General features: G+C 44.1%; 1 protein-coding gene across 2 annotated transcripts; it reads right to left on the reverse strand.

Annotated features, from left to right (window-relative positions):
* Positions 1–144: 144 nt before the first annotated feature.
* Positions 145–14,006, reverse strand: bcl6ab (BCL6A transcription repressor b). 2 transcript variants are annotated; one of them, XM_061694007.1, is made up of 9 exons: positions 13,917–14,006; positions 8,571–8,741; positions 8,267–8,488; positions 5,619–6,395; positions 4,859–4,971; positions 4,624–4,758; positions 3,716–3,846; positions 1,983–2,120; positions 145–1,203 (listed from the first exon to the last, which is right to left on the reverse strand). In XM_061694007.1, the coding sequence occupies exons 2-9, from the start codon at positions 8,723–8,725 to the stop codon at positions 1,078–1,080; spliced, it is 1,797 nt and encodes a 598-aa protein (XP_061549991.1). In that variant the 5' UTR covers positions 8,726–8,741; positions 13,917–14,006; the 3' UTR covers positions 145–1,077. The 2 variants fall into 2 exon arrangements, with proteins under 2 accessions (XP_061549991.1, XP_061549992.1); XM_061694008.1 differs by lacking the exons at positions 145–1,203; positions 1,983–2,120 and adding an exon at positions 3,050–3,142.
* Positions 14,007–14,267: the final 261 nt, after the last annotated feature.

A 14,267-nucleotide genomic window follows, 5' to 3' on the forward strand; every position in this document is an offset into this window, starting at 1 on the left:
GGCAACTACTTATCTTACTTAACTATAAGTAAGTTAAACAGTAAATTGCATAATTTTATAAACTTTGGATCAAGAATAGTTAATTGGCCTTATTACCACCAAAACAGTAGTCTTAAGTAGGCTGTGTAATAAGAAGGTGTTCCAGATGTTGCGGTATGCATATTTATTTCTATTTCATAAATATAAATATATATTATGTATTCTGCAGTTACAAAGATGTGATTACATATAGGCAATATTCCTGAGCATGTTTTAGCTTGTCTGCATTTTTAAGAGCGGCATACAGTGCACAACTAACAAAAAGCATTAATGTACATAGCATTTACATTAAAAGTCAGAGACAGTAGCCAATAAAACGTTTGAATATAAGGCACAATAATACACATTGTACAGCACCAGAATTGGGACCATATGGCAAGGTTGAATATAAATAAATATTTTTTTTAACTGCATCAAGGACAGGGGACATGCGTTAACAAAACATTTTAACATATTAGTAACATTAGAAAAAAACATCTGAATAGTATGAAGACATTCTGAATAACAGCAATGTGTGTGCAAAATACCATTGATGGCTTATGAAAAGATTATACTGTACATACAAAAAAAAATACAAAGGGATGTCAATCTGTACACACAAAAATATGTACCAGAAGTGACAATAACAAGCATCTTGCGTCACTGTCCTTCAGTAAAACTCATGGGCAAGATATCCATGCTCTGCCAGCAGATGGCAATCTCATTTACAAAATATAAATGACGACGTTTGTGGGCAAACTCGTACCAATACTGGAGCAAACTAACAGTAATTTTGTGTTGAAAAGAATCCTGCCATTCAATGGTAAAATTGGGCTACCGAGAAAACCATGTGTTCAAATTCACAGTCCAAAATGTACATTGTTGTTTGAGGTGGTCAAATATAAACTCTGAAATAGTTGAAATTGTCAAACATTGACAAAATATGGTTCTTTGGATTACAAAAATAGTTTTTTGTTTTGTTTTTTTTGTTTGTTTTGTTTTTACAATACATTGGCCGATGGAGAGGGGGGAAAAGAACAAACAAAGGAGGCTGTGCAGTCAGCAGGGCAGGCTGCCGGATGTGGGGCGGTACTGCGCCTTGGTGTTAGTGATGGCGCCGTGCTTCTGTCGGAGATGAAGCCTCAGCTGACTCTTGTGTCTGAAGTGGAGGTCACACTTTTCACACTGAGGAACAAAAGGCACAATTTAGACTGGCATTGTTGGAGAGGGTTGTGAAATTCCCGAAAATTTCCAAAGCAGAAAACTTTCCATTGGAAACCTATCAAATTGAACGTTGGATAAATCCTGACTACAACAAGCAGATTTCAAGCAAGTCCGGTTGATTAGAAAGAACAAAGATAATATTTAACACTTCAATAAGTTCCTACAAACAAATTTGTTGAAAAATGTTTATATGTTATGTATTACTTATATTCGGGATGGTATCTTTGAAAGTGCATTAAGATAAGATGTTCAATGTTTTTATTTTTTTTTTAAAGCGCTTACAGCAAAATGTCTGTCGACTATGCAATTTCCATCTCAACTGGGTGGCTGAAATGCTCACATACTGCTGACCTTTTCTCACGCAGTTGAACCAGCATTAGCGTTAGCGGTAACCACAGTTTTGCTCACTCCGGTCAGATGACCATCACCGGAAAAGTAGTCATATCACATGCAGTTGGTAGAATCTTGCTCATGAAATTTATTTTTAATCTAGGCATATTTTAGTTGGTTTTGATACTGTACTGTTAAAGGTGTTCATATTTATGCTTGGATAGGATACCTTCTGGAAGTTTATCGGATATTTTCCACCCCTTTGCAACCCTTAGTTGTGCATAAATTCCATGCCTGCTCAGATCCTTTCCATTATCTATTTGGATTACCACTTGTCAGAAATGGTATGACTCGTTTCTTCTCAGCGGTACACAGTGGATAAGGAATGGAGATTTGACTGGCAAACTTACATGATAAGGCTTCTCTCCAGTATGAATGCGCATGTGACTCTTCAGGGTCTGTAAGTGGCGAAAGTGAGTCCCACAGATTTCACAAGGGTATGGCTTTTCTCCTGTGTGAATTAACACATGGGCGCGAAGGTGGGCCACCTGCCAAAAAACAACAAAATAATCATAATTTCAACAGTGTAGTAATGTCGAACAGTCATTCCCAACCACTTAATGTGATAATTCTCCAATTTCACTTTATTACCGTATTTTCACGACCATAAATTGCACTTAAAAGTCTTAAATTTTCTCCAAAATGGACGGGCGCCTTATAATGCGGCACGCCTTATGTGTGCACAGAGTTCCAAAATCTGTAAATGTGTGACTTCGATGAGCGCTCCGCTTGACTGACTGGGAGCATTTCCTGCCGACACGCTGCTTATATAGAGGAAGGCGGACGTGACTGAGGACAGGATGCGGGCGTAAAGGGGGAAGGGTGCGCGTGACAGAGGACGCTAAAGACACGCCCCCAGTAGGTATATAGTTCCGGTGTGTGCATCGGTTTGGCTAATGACCCCCGAAAATGGCACCTACGAAGAGACACGCTTACGAAGCACAGCCGCGAGAGAATTCAAGATCAACGAATCCGTGGTTCGCAAGTCGAGGAGCAGTAAAACGAGCTTCGCCAAGTCAAGAAGACGAAGCTGAGTTTCCGCGGAAACAAGGCGAGGTGGCCAGAGTTGGAAGACCAACTGGAGCAATGGATTAATGAGCAAAGACCAGCCGGAAGAAGCGTCTCTACAGTCACCATTCGACGCTTGCAGAAGAAATTAAATCTAACATTTTCAAGGCGGTCTGTCTTGGTGCTTTCGTTTTATGAAACGGCGCCATCTATCCATCCGGCCAAGGACTACCGTGGTTGCAGCAATTTCCGGCGGATTACAAGGAAACGGTGGCCATCTTCCGCTCCTACTGCACTAAAAAGATTGCCAACAAACACATCCAGCCCAACCACATTACCAACATGGACGATGTGCCGCTCACTTTCGACATCCCGGTGAACCACACTGTAGAGAAGAAGGGGACCACCACGGTAGCGATATGCACAACGGGGCACATGTTTTTTTTCCATGCGTCACCGTCCCTGTTGATCTGTGACTCCATGCGCGCCCATCTCACAGCCGCTGTGAAAAACCAAGTGCAACTAAGACTGGGAGGCAACGCCGGGCGAGTTACGCCACCATATGTGAATGGATTGTGGATGCTTGGGCTAAGGTATCTGCTTTGACTGTTGTCCGAGCTTTCGCGAAAGCCGGCATCATTGCTGAACAGCCCCCCGGCAACGGGATTGACTCTGACAATGACGAGAGGGAACCCGGCGTGTTTGTTGGATCCCTTCTTCAATCCCTGGACCTTCAGGTCCTGATTTCATACTGAGTAAGTTCATTTATTAGTAACAGTTGTGGAAAAGGTTTATAAGGCCCATCACAACTATCCTAATTTCTGTTAGCCAGTCTATGGTGTTTCGCATTATATCTTCGCATTAAGTGTGGGGACTTTTGCTTGACGAAATTATATGGTTTGGTTGAACATTTTGGTGTAGAATTCTAAATCATTATTTATGAATTTGACAGTAGTATGGTAAAGTATGCCAGTCTAGGATGAAGCTAAACACACTCTGTTAAGTCGTCGGCAGAGAAGTGTTACTTCTCTGGAATATAAGAATACATTGGGAAAGGTCTGGAAGAGTTTCTCACCTGGACAAATCTGGAACCACATGTGTCGCACTTGTATGGCTTCTCCCCAGAGTGGATGCGAGTGTGTGTCTTCAGATTAGCTGGCCGGTTAAACTGAGCGCCACAGATGTTGCAGCAGTATGGCTTTGCACCTACAGTAACAACAACTTTGGTTTATAGTTTGTATGTATAAAATAGATGATTTTTATACAAGCAATGAATGAATCTAAGCAGAAATCTCTCTCACCTGTATTCAACGGATATAAAAAGTCTTCACATCCCTGTTCAAATGCCAGATTTTTGCTTTGAATTAAATGTAATTAATAATAGTAATAATAAAATAAATAATAATAATAAATCATTTTTAAAATCTTTTTGAGAGCGGAAGTAAAATAAATGACTGAAATAATGTGGTTGCACAAGTGTGCACAAGACTCCTAACTGGAATGAGCTGCAGTCAGAATTAACCAATTACATTAAAACTCATGTTTAATGGCACTTGCCACCATTTAAAGTGCCTCGAAATAACCTCATACTGTATATGTTTCACATTTTCTAGTAGGCTTTTCCTTACATTTTACTAGAACATCTGAAATTCATTTAGGGTTATTTAGGGTTTAAATGGTGGCAGGTGTGTGCTGACTCATTTAACGTGAGTTTGAATCTGTGTGGTTAATTCTGAACAGAGCAACAGCCCAAGAGATTTCAGTTGTTTATTTTTATTTCTCTCAAAAAGAGTTTTAAATCTAACTACAGTAAATTTAGTTGTACAGGTTATCGGTCACATTAACAGTAGAAAAGGTTTTGAAAAGATTTATATTGGTCTCTATTTTTTTCTATTACAAAAACCTGGCATTTGAAGAGGGGTATGTAGACCTTTCATATTTGCTGTATATCGTGTTCTGTTTTTACACTTCATAACTGCTTACCTGTATGAACAGTCTTGTGGCTGGCTAGGTTGCCCTTGTATCGGAAGGCAGCCTGGCAACAGTCGCACTTGTACGGCTTCTTTCTGTGGACCTGGCCCGTGTGATCTTTAGGGGAATCTTCTTCCGGGAAGCCCTCTGTGAGCAAAAGATATGTCGTCATTAGGGCTTTTTTTTTTTTTTTTTTAGACAGCGTGTAAATACTTTAGAATATGGAGGGGGGCCAGGTTGTACTTACCAGAGCTTGATGGAGAGAACTTCGATTCCCTGCAGTAAGAGTCGTCGGGAAAGAGGTGAGTGGTCTCCACTTGTTGAGGGCTATCGCAACCACAGGAGGAACATTTGCGGTGGCTGGAAGAGGAGAAGGAAGGCCATTCATGATTTGAAAGTTCCTCAAGCTGTGGTGGGAATCATTCACCCATTCCCTGCTCCCCATTTTTATTCATTGGCATTCAACACAGCACAAGACTTGAGCCCTCATTTTAGTGTCTTACTGGAGTTATGCTTTACTATTTAAATTATATTATGTTCAATTGTCTTATGTTAATTTTTTATTGATGTACAACCCTTTGTTTCAGCTGCGAATAATGTTAAACTAGCTTTATATTTTACATTTAAGTACAGTTGAGATGTATTTACCTTTTAAGTCCATTACATTTGTATTCAATCTTTAAGAACTGTTCCTTTTATAAACTGTATTTTTTTATTTAACTTTTGATTGTTAATTGAATAATTTAACCATCAATCATTGAAGTACATTAAAAAAAAATCCTGTATTTAAGCACAGTGTTAATGTTCAAACTGTGACGTAATAATACAGTGGCTTTCAATAATATTAAATTGTCCTTTTTTTTGCGGGTGGTACAATAAAACCTCTGTCTCATTTTTGACCACTGATATAGTAGATAGCAATTTGTTTCCAAAACCTTCCAGTGTTTTTGGATCTCTTCAACTAAAATGAACTCTGTGTAGCTGACAGTGGATATATGTAATCTTACCTGTCAACAGTCAGGGGATTTTCTTCTCTGTGTTCACTGGCTGCTTCTACCATTTGGGGTTCCCTCTCGCTGCCCCTGCAGGGACTAAGCGAAGGGGATCCGCTTTCGGGGCTTCCACTGGGAGCCTCAGTTTCCTTGTTCACTTGGGTTTGGTTCATTACAATGAATTTGTACTTCTTCCAGTTTCGCACCTTGGCTTCTTTGGGGCAATCAGGGGGCTGTTTGAGGCACAAGGTCGCATTTCTACTGCTGCTCGACTCGGTGGGCGAGTTGGGCTGGCAGTCGGATCTGAGGGGGCTCTGAGGGCTGCATATTACACCTTTCCCGAAACTTTGAGATGATCTTCGGCAGTTAGTAACAGGGTGCTGGACACTGTCTTCCTCCATGTGGGTGGCGGGTCCCGGTCGAATAATAGTGGGGTGGAAACCAGGGTGATTGATTATGGCCGAGGACTCCTTGAGAGGCACGTTGGTGCTGGGGACTTGCAAAAATGGTTTCTGCGACAATGAAGATACTCTGGGAGGGGTCCCGATTCGTTGGGAACTTTCGGGCTTGCCAGCAGGGATGTGACGATCACCATACACGTGATAGGAGCCGGAGGTGTTGATACCCCGGAAAACACTGTAACCCCTGCCCTCCTGAAGAGGGGGCAAAGTAGCTGTGTATCTGTTTTTTAGATCTAACTCTGTCACATGAATGGGCCTCAATGTGGAGAGTTGGTCAGCCATGGGTAACATGCCGGTCTGCACTTCTTCAACATCCACATTTAAAGACGGCCTGGGGAAACATAATCCAGCACATGTCACTGATTCCACTTCAGAAGATTTGTGTTTCCATTAATTCAGGAATTTCCATTAAATACGTTAGTCAATGTCTATACGTGATACGAGCCGTTGTTAGGACAATTTTTTTTTTTGCTTTGACTTGCGAGCAAAAACTTGAGATATGAGTGGTGTACGGTTGCAGTGAACTCAATTCACTTCACAACAAGCGCAGGTTTGGCAGGTTTCAAGCTGGTTATTGGCACTTCCACTTGAAGATCATTACACGTGGTGTATTTAAAACAGCCACATGGCTTTAAGTCTGCTTAGCTTAATGCTAACAAACAATGCAAAATGTCGTAGACGGGCTAAAGAATAGCCTCAGTGTCACAATGTTATAACTATTTAGCAACAGACATTTGAACACAAATGGTGTCTGTATTATACTGCCCCCTCGTGGCCAGGTTTCACACACCACAAGGAGCAGCACGATGTCCACTGAATTGAAGCAAAAAAATGCAGCAAAAACATTTACTGCTTTACATTCTTTAAATGTAATTATGCCATTACCGTATATTTTTATAACATAATAGGATAGAGATTATTTGAAACAAAGGACATTATTTTTTGGTGGGGGGTGGAATAAGGAAAGATGATTTGAGATATGAGTGCTTTGAGTAAAGAGGGTCACAGAACGAATTAAACTTCTCAATGCACCATTGCACTTCCTTGAGATCAATTCCTATTTAGACAGGGCCAGTTGAGTTTTTCAGGGAATAGCAGAGATTCCACAGGGGACAAAAAATGCCAATAGGCGAATTTGTGAATAGTGAACTGCGAATATGCGAGGAATTACTTTATACAACGTGTGTCAAACTCAAGGCCCCGGGGGCTAGATCTAATTTCACATCATTTTATGTGGCCGACGAAAGCAAATCACATGTCTCAACTTCCATGATTCTTGCTCAAATCCATCCATTTTCCATACCGCTTATCCTCACTAGGGTCGCAGGCATGCTGGAGCCTATCCCAGCCATCTTCTACAGTCTGAACTGGTTGCTAGCCAATCGCAGGGCACATAGAAACAAACAACCATTCATACTCACATTCACACCTATGGGCAATTTAGAGTCTTCAATTAACCTACCATGCATGTTTTTTGGGACGTGGGAGGAAACCGCAGTACACAAAGAAAACCCACGCAGGCACGGGGAGAACATGCAAACTCCACACAGGCGGGGCCGGGATTTGAATCCTGGTCCTCAGAACTGTGAGGCAGATGTGCTAGCCAGTCGTGTAAAATTTTTACCAAAATTTCCAATTAGCATTTTTGTGACCAAAACCCCTTTAACAGGAACTTTAACAATAGCTGAACAAATAATTATCCCAGACTTCGGATTTCAAAACTAGCTGCCCATCACTTTGCTGTGTATATTGTGTCATTTTCATATAATTTGATCAATAACAGTAGAGACATGGTCCACTGAATTTCCTTTTGAAAATCAATTAATTTTACTGATGAGTATTTGAATTATTAGCAGTTATCTATCAAAAGGTCATAATTGTTTCTAATTTAAAAAATATATTCTAAAGTAATATTTTGTAATGTTTTTATTTTTATTTGTTTATTCTTTAAATAGTACTAAGTGTGGCTGTTTCAGCATGGAGACATTTACAAAGCAACCATAATCAAAGCAGCATGAAAAAAATATATAATAATTGTATTTCATACATTACATGAAAATAATAGGATGACACAATTAAACATTTACTGTATATAGTTTCTCAGTCACAACTGCCCTCTGAAGGAAACTAACTACAATGTGGCCCACGACAACAATGGGTTTGACACCCCTGCGTGTATACCATGTGTGCTGCTATGGTTACCTGGACTTGATGAACCTCTGGCAGGTGTCAGCCACATGCTCCATCTGGAGGTACAGGGCAGTGTTCATGGTGCCCACCAGCATGCTGTCCGTCAGGTTCAGAAAGGACGTGTACATGAAGTCCAGGAGGTTTGAGAAACTCTTGGGGTCTATTTTGGAGTCTAAGCTGATGACACTGAGGTTTGTGTTCCCTGGGTTCATGAAGACCGAATAAAAGAAACCACTAGAAAGAAAGCACAGGAGTCAGGGTCATTGTTAACATTATTCACATTGCTCCCTGCGGCCCGGTTGCGATTCTGCATTACCTGCAGGCCACCAAGATGGCCTTGTGAGCATAAAAATGCTGTCCGTCCACTTGAATGGTGACATCAGTCAGGAGATTCCTGCTGCGGAGGCGGTTGAAGTTGAGCAGGACATCACCTGCATGGCGCGTAAATTGAACACACCCATTTGCAGTCATGGCCGTACTGTGAAAACTGAGCAAAAGGAACAAAAGGTTCAACACAAATGTTGTTCTTGTTCTGTTAAATTTTGGGTCAGCCAGACAATTCCCTGTTTTCCATACAATACGCTGTCGATATGACTGGAACGATTAATCGAGTTAACTTGAATAGTTTGACGCACTAACTGGCTAACGGTTAGCCACTTAACAGCCAGCCGCGAACCTAAGTTCACAACAGCCGACTCCACACTCTCGTAGGCTGACACCCATGTCACTCGCCTGGTTGACATTTTAAAGCCATACACACTCAAAGTCACAGATAATAGAATGTTAAAATGCTGACCCCAAGTGGAAAATAATAACGCCTGCACCGTTTTGATTATTCGATTATTTGATGGTCTAATCGGTAGCATAATCGATTCTAAAAATATTCGATAGCCGCAGCACTAATACATATGCTATCCTCCAAAGGTTTGGGGGTCATAAATGTCTTAGAAATGTCTTGTTTTTTTTTAACACGTCATAATTTCTAGGCTGTATTTCTGATTTATTTAATGATATCATAACTGAAAAAATAATTTTCTTTCAAAAGTAGCAACATTTTCTAGTGACTCCAAATTTTGAGCAGCAGTGTGTCTACGTATATGCTAATTTACTTCATATTCATTGTTCTATTTTCCATCCATTTTCTATACTGTTTATCCTAACTAGAAGCACAGGTGAGCTGAAGCTAATCCCAGCTGAGTCAAGGCAGGGTACATCCTTGGCTGGTCTCCATTGTATTTATTCAAACAATAAAATACATCCAACCAAGTACATATGCATAAAAAAATCCTCCAACCTCCTAAGAAAACAACATTAAAGTTATAATAACAACCTTTATTTTGTTTTTAGGTTTGAAGTTTTTTATGCTCATGTACTTTACTCCTTGAAGACATTAAGACAGGATTGAGGGTCTAAAAAAGAGCATTAGTAATAAATAACCAAATATTTTTCTGTCACATTATAGACTGTTTTGTGTGTTTTTCTTGTTTTAAAGCAGTTTTTTTTTCCTTAAAGATTTGAACTCAAAACAATTTGATGTTAGGACAAATTCTGCAATACTGAACTTTTCTTATTTTTCTCAGACAAGAAGAGCGATGACAAGGCAAAGCTAATAAGACCACGATACACTTTGATTACAACAGACAGCGATTAGGAGGCATATTTCCATAGTAACTTCCGATTGCTATGTTATGCTGCGATAAATTTCCTCACTGTGTGCATACCCATGAAGACAAAAACAAAATATATGGATCTAGGTTTCCCTTGCCTGGACACGGGTCACCGGGGCCTCCCTCTGGAACCAGGCCTGAAGGTGGGGCTCGAAGGCGAGCGCCTGGTGGCCGTGCCTGCACCCATGTGGCCCGGCCGGGCACAGCGCAGTGCAGTGTGAGCTGGGCGGTGGCCGAAGGCAGGGACCTTGGCGATCCGATCCCCGGCTACAGAAGCTGGCTCGAGGGACGTGGAATGTCACCTCTCTGGCAGGGAAGGAGCCCGAGCTGGTGTGTGAGGTTGAGAAGTTCCGACTAGATATAGTCGGGCTTGCCTCCACACACAGCTTGGGCTCTGGTACCAGTCCTCTCGAGAGGTGTTGGACTCTTTTCCACTCTGGAGTTGCCCACGGTGAGAGGCGCCGAGCAGGTGTGGGTATACTTATTGCCCCCCGGCTTGGCCCCTGTACATTGGGGTTCACCCCGGTGGACGAGAGGGTAGCCCCTCTCCGCCTTCGGGTGGGGGGATGGCTTCTGACTGTTGTTTGTGCCTATGCACCAAATAGCAGTTCAGAGTACCCGCCCTTTTTGGAGTCCTTAGAGGGGGTGCTGGAGAGCGCTCCCGCTGGGGACTCCATCGTTCTGCTGGGGGACTTCAATGCTCACGTGGGCAATGACAGTGAGACCTGGAAGGGCGTGATTGGGAGAAACGGCGCCCCCCGATCAGAACCCGAGTGGTGTTCTGTTATTGGACTTCTGTGCCCACCACGGATTGTCCATAACGAACACCATGTTCAAGCATAAGGGTGTCCACACGTGCACTTGGCACCAGGACACCCTAGGTCGCCGTTCGATGATCGACTTTGTGGTCGTGTCATCGGACTTGCGGCCGCATGTCTTGGACACTCGGGTAAAGAGAGGGGCGGACCTGTCAACTGATCACCACCTAGTGGTGAGTTGGCTCCGATGGTGGGGGAAGATGCCAGTCCGACGTGGCAGGCCCAAACGTATTGTGAGGGTCTGCTGGGAACGTCTGGCAGAATCCCCCGCCAGAAGGAGTTTCAACTCCTACCTCCGGCAGAACTTCACCCAGGTCCTGGGAGAGGCGGGGGACATTGAGTCCGAGTGACCATGTTCCGCGGCTCTATTGCCGAGGCGGCCGACCGGAGCTGTGGCCGTAAGGTAGTCTGTGCCTGTCATGGCGTCAATCCCCGAACCCGTTGGTGGACACCAGTGGTGAGGGATGCTGTCAAGCTAAAGAAGGAGTCCTATCGGGCCTTTTTGGCCTGTGGGACAGCTGAGGCAGCTGATGGGTACCGGCTGGCCAAGTGGAATGCGGTTTTGGCTGTCGCTGAGGCAAAAGCCCGGGCGTGGGAGGAGTTCGGTGAGGCCATAGCGCATGACTTCCGGGCGGCTTCGAGGAAATTCTGGTCCACCATCCGGCGTCTCAGGAGGGGAAAGCCGTGCACCATCAACACTGTGTATACTGGGGATGGGGCGCTGCTGACCTCGACTCGGGACGTTGTGAATCGGTGGGGAGAATTCTTCGAAGACCTCAATTCCACCGACACGGTTTCCCTTGAGGAAGCAGAGTCTGGGTTCTCTGAGGCGGGCTCTCCTATCTCTGGGGTTGAGGTCACCAAGGTGGTTAAAAATCTCCTCGGTGGCAAGGCCCCGGGGGTGGATGAGATTCGCTCGGAGTTCCTAAAGGCTCTGGATGTTGTGGGTCTGTCCTGGTTGACACGCCTCTGCAACATCGCGTAGACATCGGGGACAGTGCCTCTGGATTGGCAGACTGGGGTGGTGGTCCCCCTTTTTCAAAAGGAGGGTGTGTTCCAACTACAGGGGGATCACACTCCGCAGCCTCCCTGGTAAGGTCTATTCATGGGTGCTGGAGAGGAGGGTCCGTCGGGAAGTCAAATCTCAGATTCAGGAGGAGCAGTGTGGTTTTCGTCCTGGCCATGGAACAATGGACCAGGTCTCGGCAAGGTCCTCGAGGGTGCATGGGAGTTCGCCCAACCAGTCTACATGTGTTTTGTGGACTTGGAGAAGGCGTTCCACCGTGTCCCTCGTGGAGTCCTGTGGGGAGTGCTTCGGGAGTATGGGAGTATGGGGAACCTGATATGGGCTGTTCGGTCCCTGTACGACCGGAGTAAGAGTTTGGTCCGCATATCCAGCAGTAAGTCGGACTCGTTCCCGGTGAGGGTTGGACTCCGCCGAGGCTGCCCTTTGTCACCGATTCTGTTCATAACTTTTATGGAGAGAATTTCTAGGCGCAGCCGAGGCATAAAGGGGGTCCGGTTTGGTGTCCTCAGAATTGCATCTCTGCTTTTTGCAGATGATGTGGTTCTGTTGGCTTCATCAAGCCGTGATCTCCAACTTTCACTGGAGCGGTTCGCAGCCGACTGTGAAGCGGCTGGGATGAAAATCAGCACCTCCAAATCTTAGACCATGGTCCTCAGTCGGATAAGGGTGGAGTGCCCTCTCCGTGTCGGGGATGAGATCCTGCCCCAAGTGGAGGAGCTCAAGTATCTTGGGGTCTTGTTCACCGGTGAGGGAAGAATGGAACGGGAGACAGCCGGATCGGTGCAGCATCTGCAGTGATGCGGACTTTGTATCGGCCCGTGGTAAAGAAGGAGCTAAGCCGAAAGGCGAAGCTCTCGATTTACCGGTTGATCTACGTTCCTATCCTCACCTATGGTCACAAGCTGTGGGTCGTGACCGAAAGAACAAGATCCCGGATAGAAGCGGCCGAAATGTGTTTCCTCCGCAGGGTGTCCGGGCTCTCCCTTAGAGATAGGGTGAGAAGCTCGGTCATCCGGGAGGGGCTCAGAGTAGAGCCGCTACGTCTCTCGGCTTGCCTGGGAACGCCTCCGGATCACCTCGGAAGAGCTAGAGGAAGTGGCTGGGGAGAGGGAAGTCTGGGCTTCCCCTGCTGAGGCTGCTGCCCCCGCGACCCGACCTCAGATAAGCGGAAGACAATGGATGGATCTGTGCATCTTGTGGTAATAAAGAAGCTATTGCGTTGACACTTGGCACTCTCTCACCAGGAGGCGGCGCAATTGTAAAATTGTAGAAAAAAGTACTGTCAACCTCTTTGCCTTGATCTTTTTTAATACAGTTAATTACAGGATTATTACTGTACTGATAAAGGCTATTGCATATGCTCAATGAGTCCACTGCCTTAATATTTCGAATATTAACTGCAAAATAAAAAATAGAATAAAAAAAATAATAGATGGAGTGGGTAAAAAAAAGGAACCCCACATTTCTAATTTTCTAACTAAATCCTAAACTCTACATGTTTTCCTCCCTACCCCAACCTGAGAATAAATCAACCAAACCCCATTTTTTTAAGAGAAAAAAAATGATCATGTTGATGCTGCATTCAAGGACGCTTTGCTTTTTCTGCGTAGTTACTTGGGGGCCACACCAAGCAACTTAGGCCCTGAACTGAACACAACAGCGGTGCGTTCAAGTTCAGCCTGCGCCATTCGTAGTTTGTCTTGAAATTCTGTTCGGAGGACGAAAACAAGTCTCCTCGCATGTGTTAAGTTCAGTCGACAATGTACAGACTGTAAAAAAGACGCTCGAACCAGACAGACCGGTCCGATTGCGCCACAGTTAGTGACAGCGGGGTAGTAAAAAAGTTTGCAAGCGTAAGTGCGTCCATAAAAAGAATGTGGCTACGATTCATAGTCAAACGCCCAACTTTTTCAACCGCGCAAAAGCCCGTTCACAAAGTCAACAAGTAAAATACGCATTCAACACTTCTACCACTAAAAAGTCACAAACTATCAATAAGGTTGTAAAAACGGACTCTCTCAATTTTATTTAACATGGGAAATGTGAAAATAGCAAGCTGGCCGAAAACGACAACCCTAAAGTTGTGCTTCTGTGCGGGGAAAAGGGAACGCGAGGAAGGGTGGTGAGGGGAGAAGAAAAAAAAAACTAACCTTGTCAAAGTTTCCTCGAAAATCCGAGCCACTCCACTTCTGTGAATCCAGTTCTAAGAAACTGAGCTGCTCAATTCTCGGAATTTCAACATAGGACCGTACCATTTCCTGGACGGCGGGGTGGTCGCGAAAAAAAAAAAACATCGGCCTAATTCCAACACTCTGTTCATAAAATTACACAGTGTAACACAAACGTCGTATGTAAGGACTCCATTGACTTCTTTTTCCCCATTTGTGCTGCATTCGTTATCGTTAACGTCGTGTTTTGGAGTGCTGCGTCGAGCTCCCCGAGCAGTGGAACATTCCGAGTGAGCGGTCAGCTGACCAAGTTATAAATACTGAGAGCAAAAT

The sequence above is a fragment of the Phycodurus eques genome, chromosome 13 (assembly GCF_024500275.1).
Source record: "Phycodurus eques isolate BA_2022a chromosome 13, UOR_Pequ_1.1, whole genome shotgun sequence".
Classification (NCBI taxonomy): domain Eukaryota; kingdom Metazoa; phylum Chordata; class Actinopteri; order Syngnathiformes; family Syngnathidae; genus Phycodurus; species Phycodurus eques.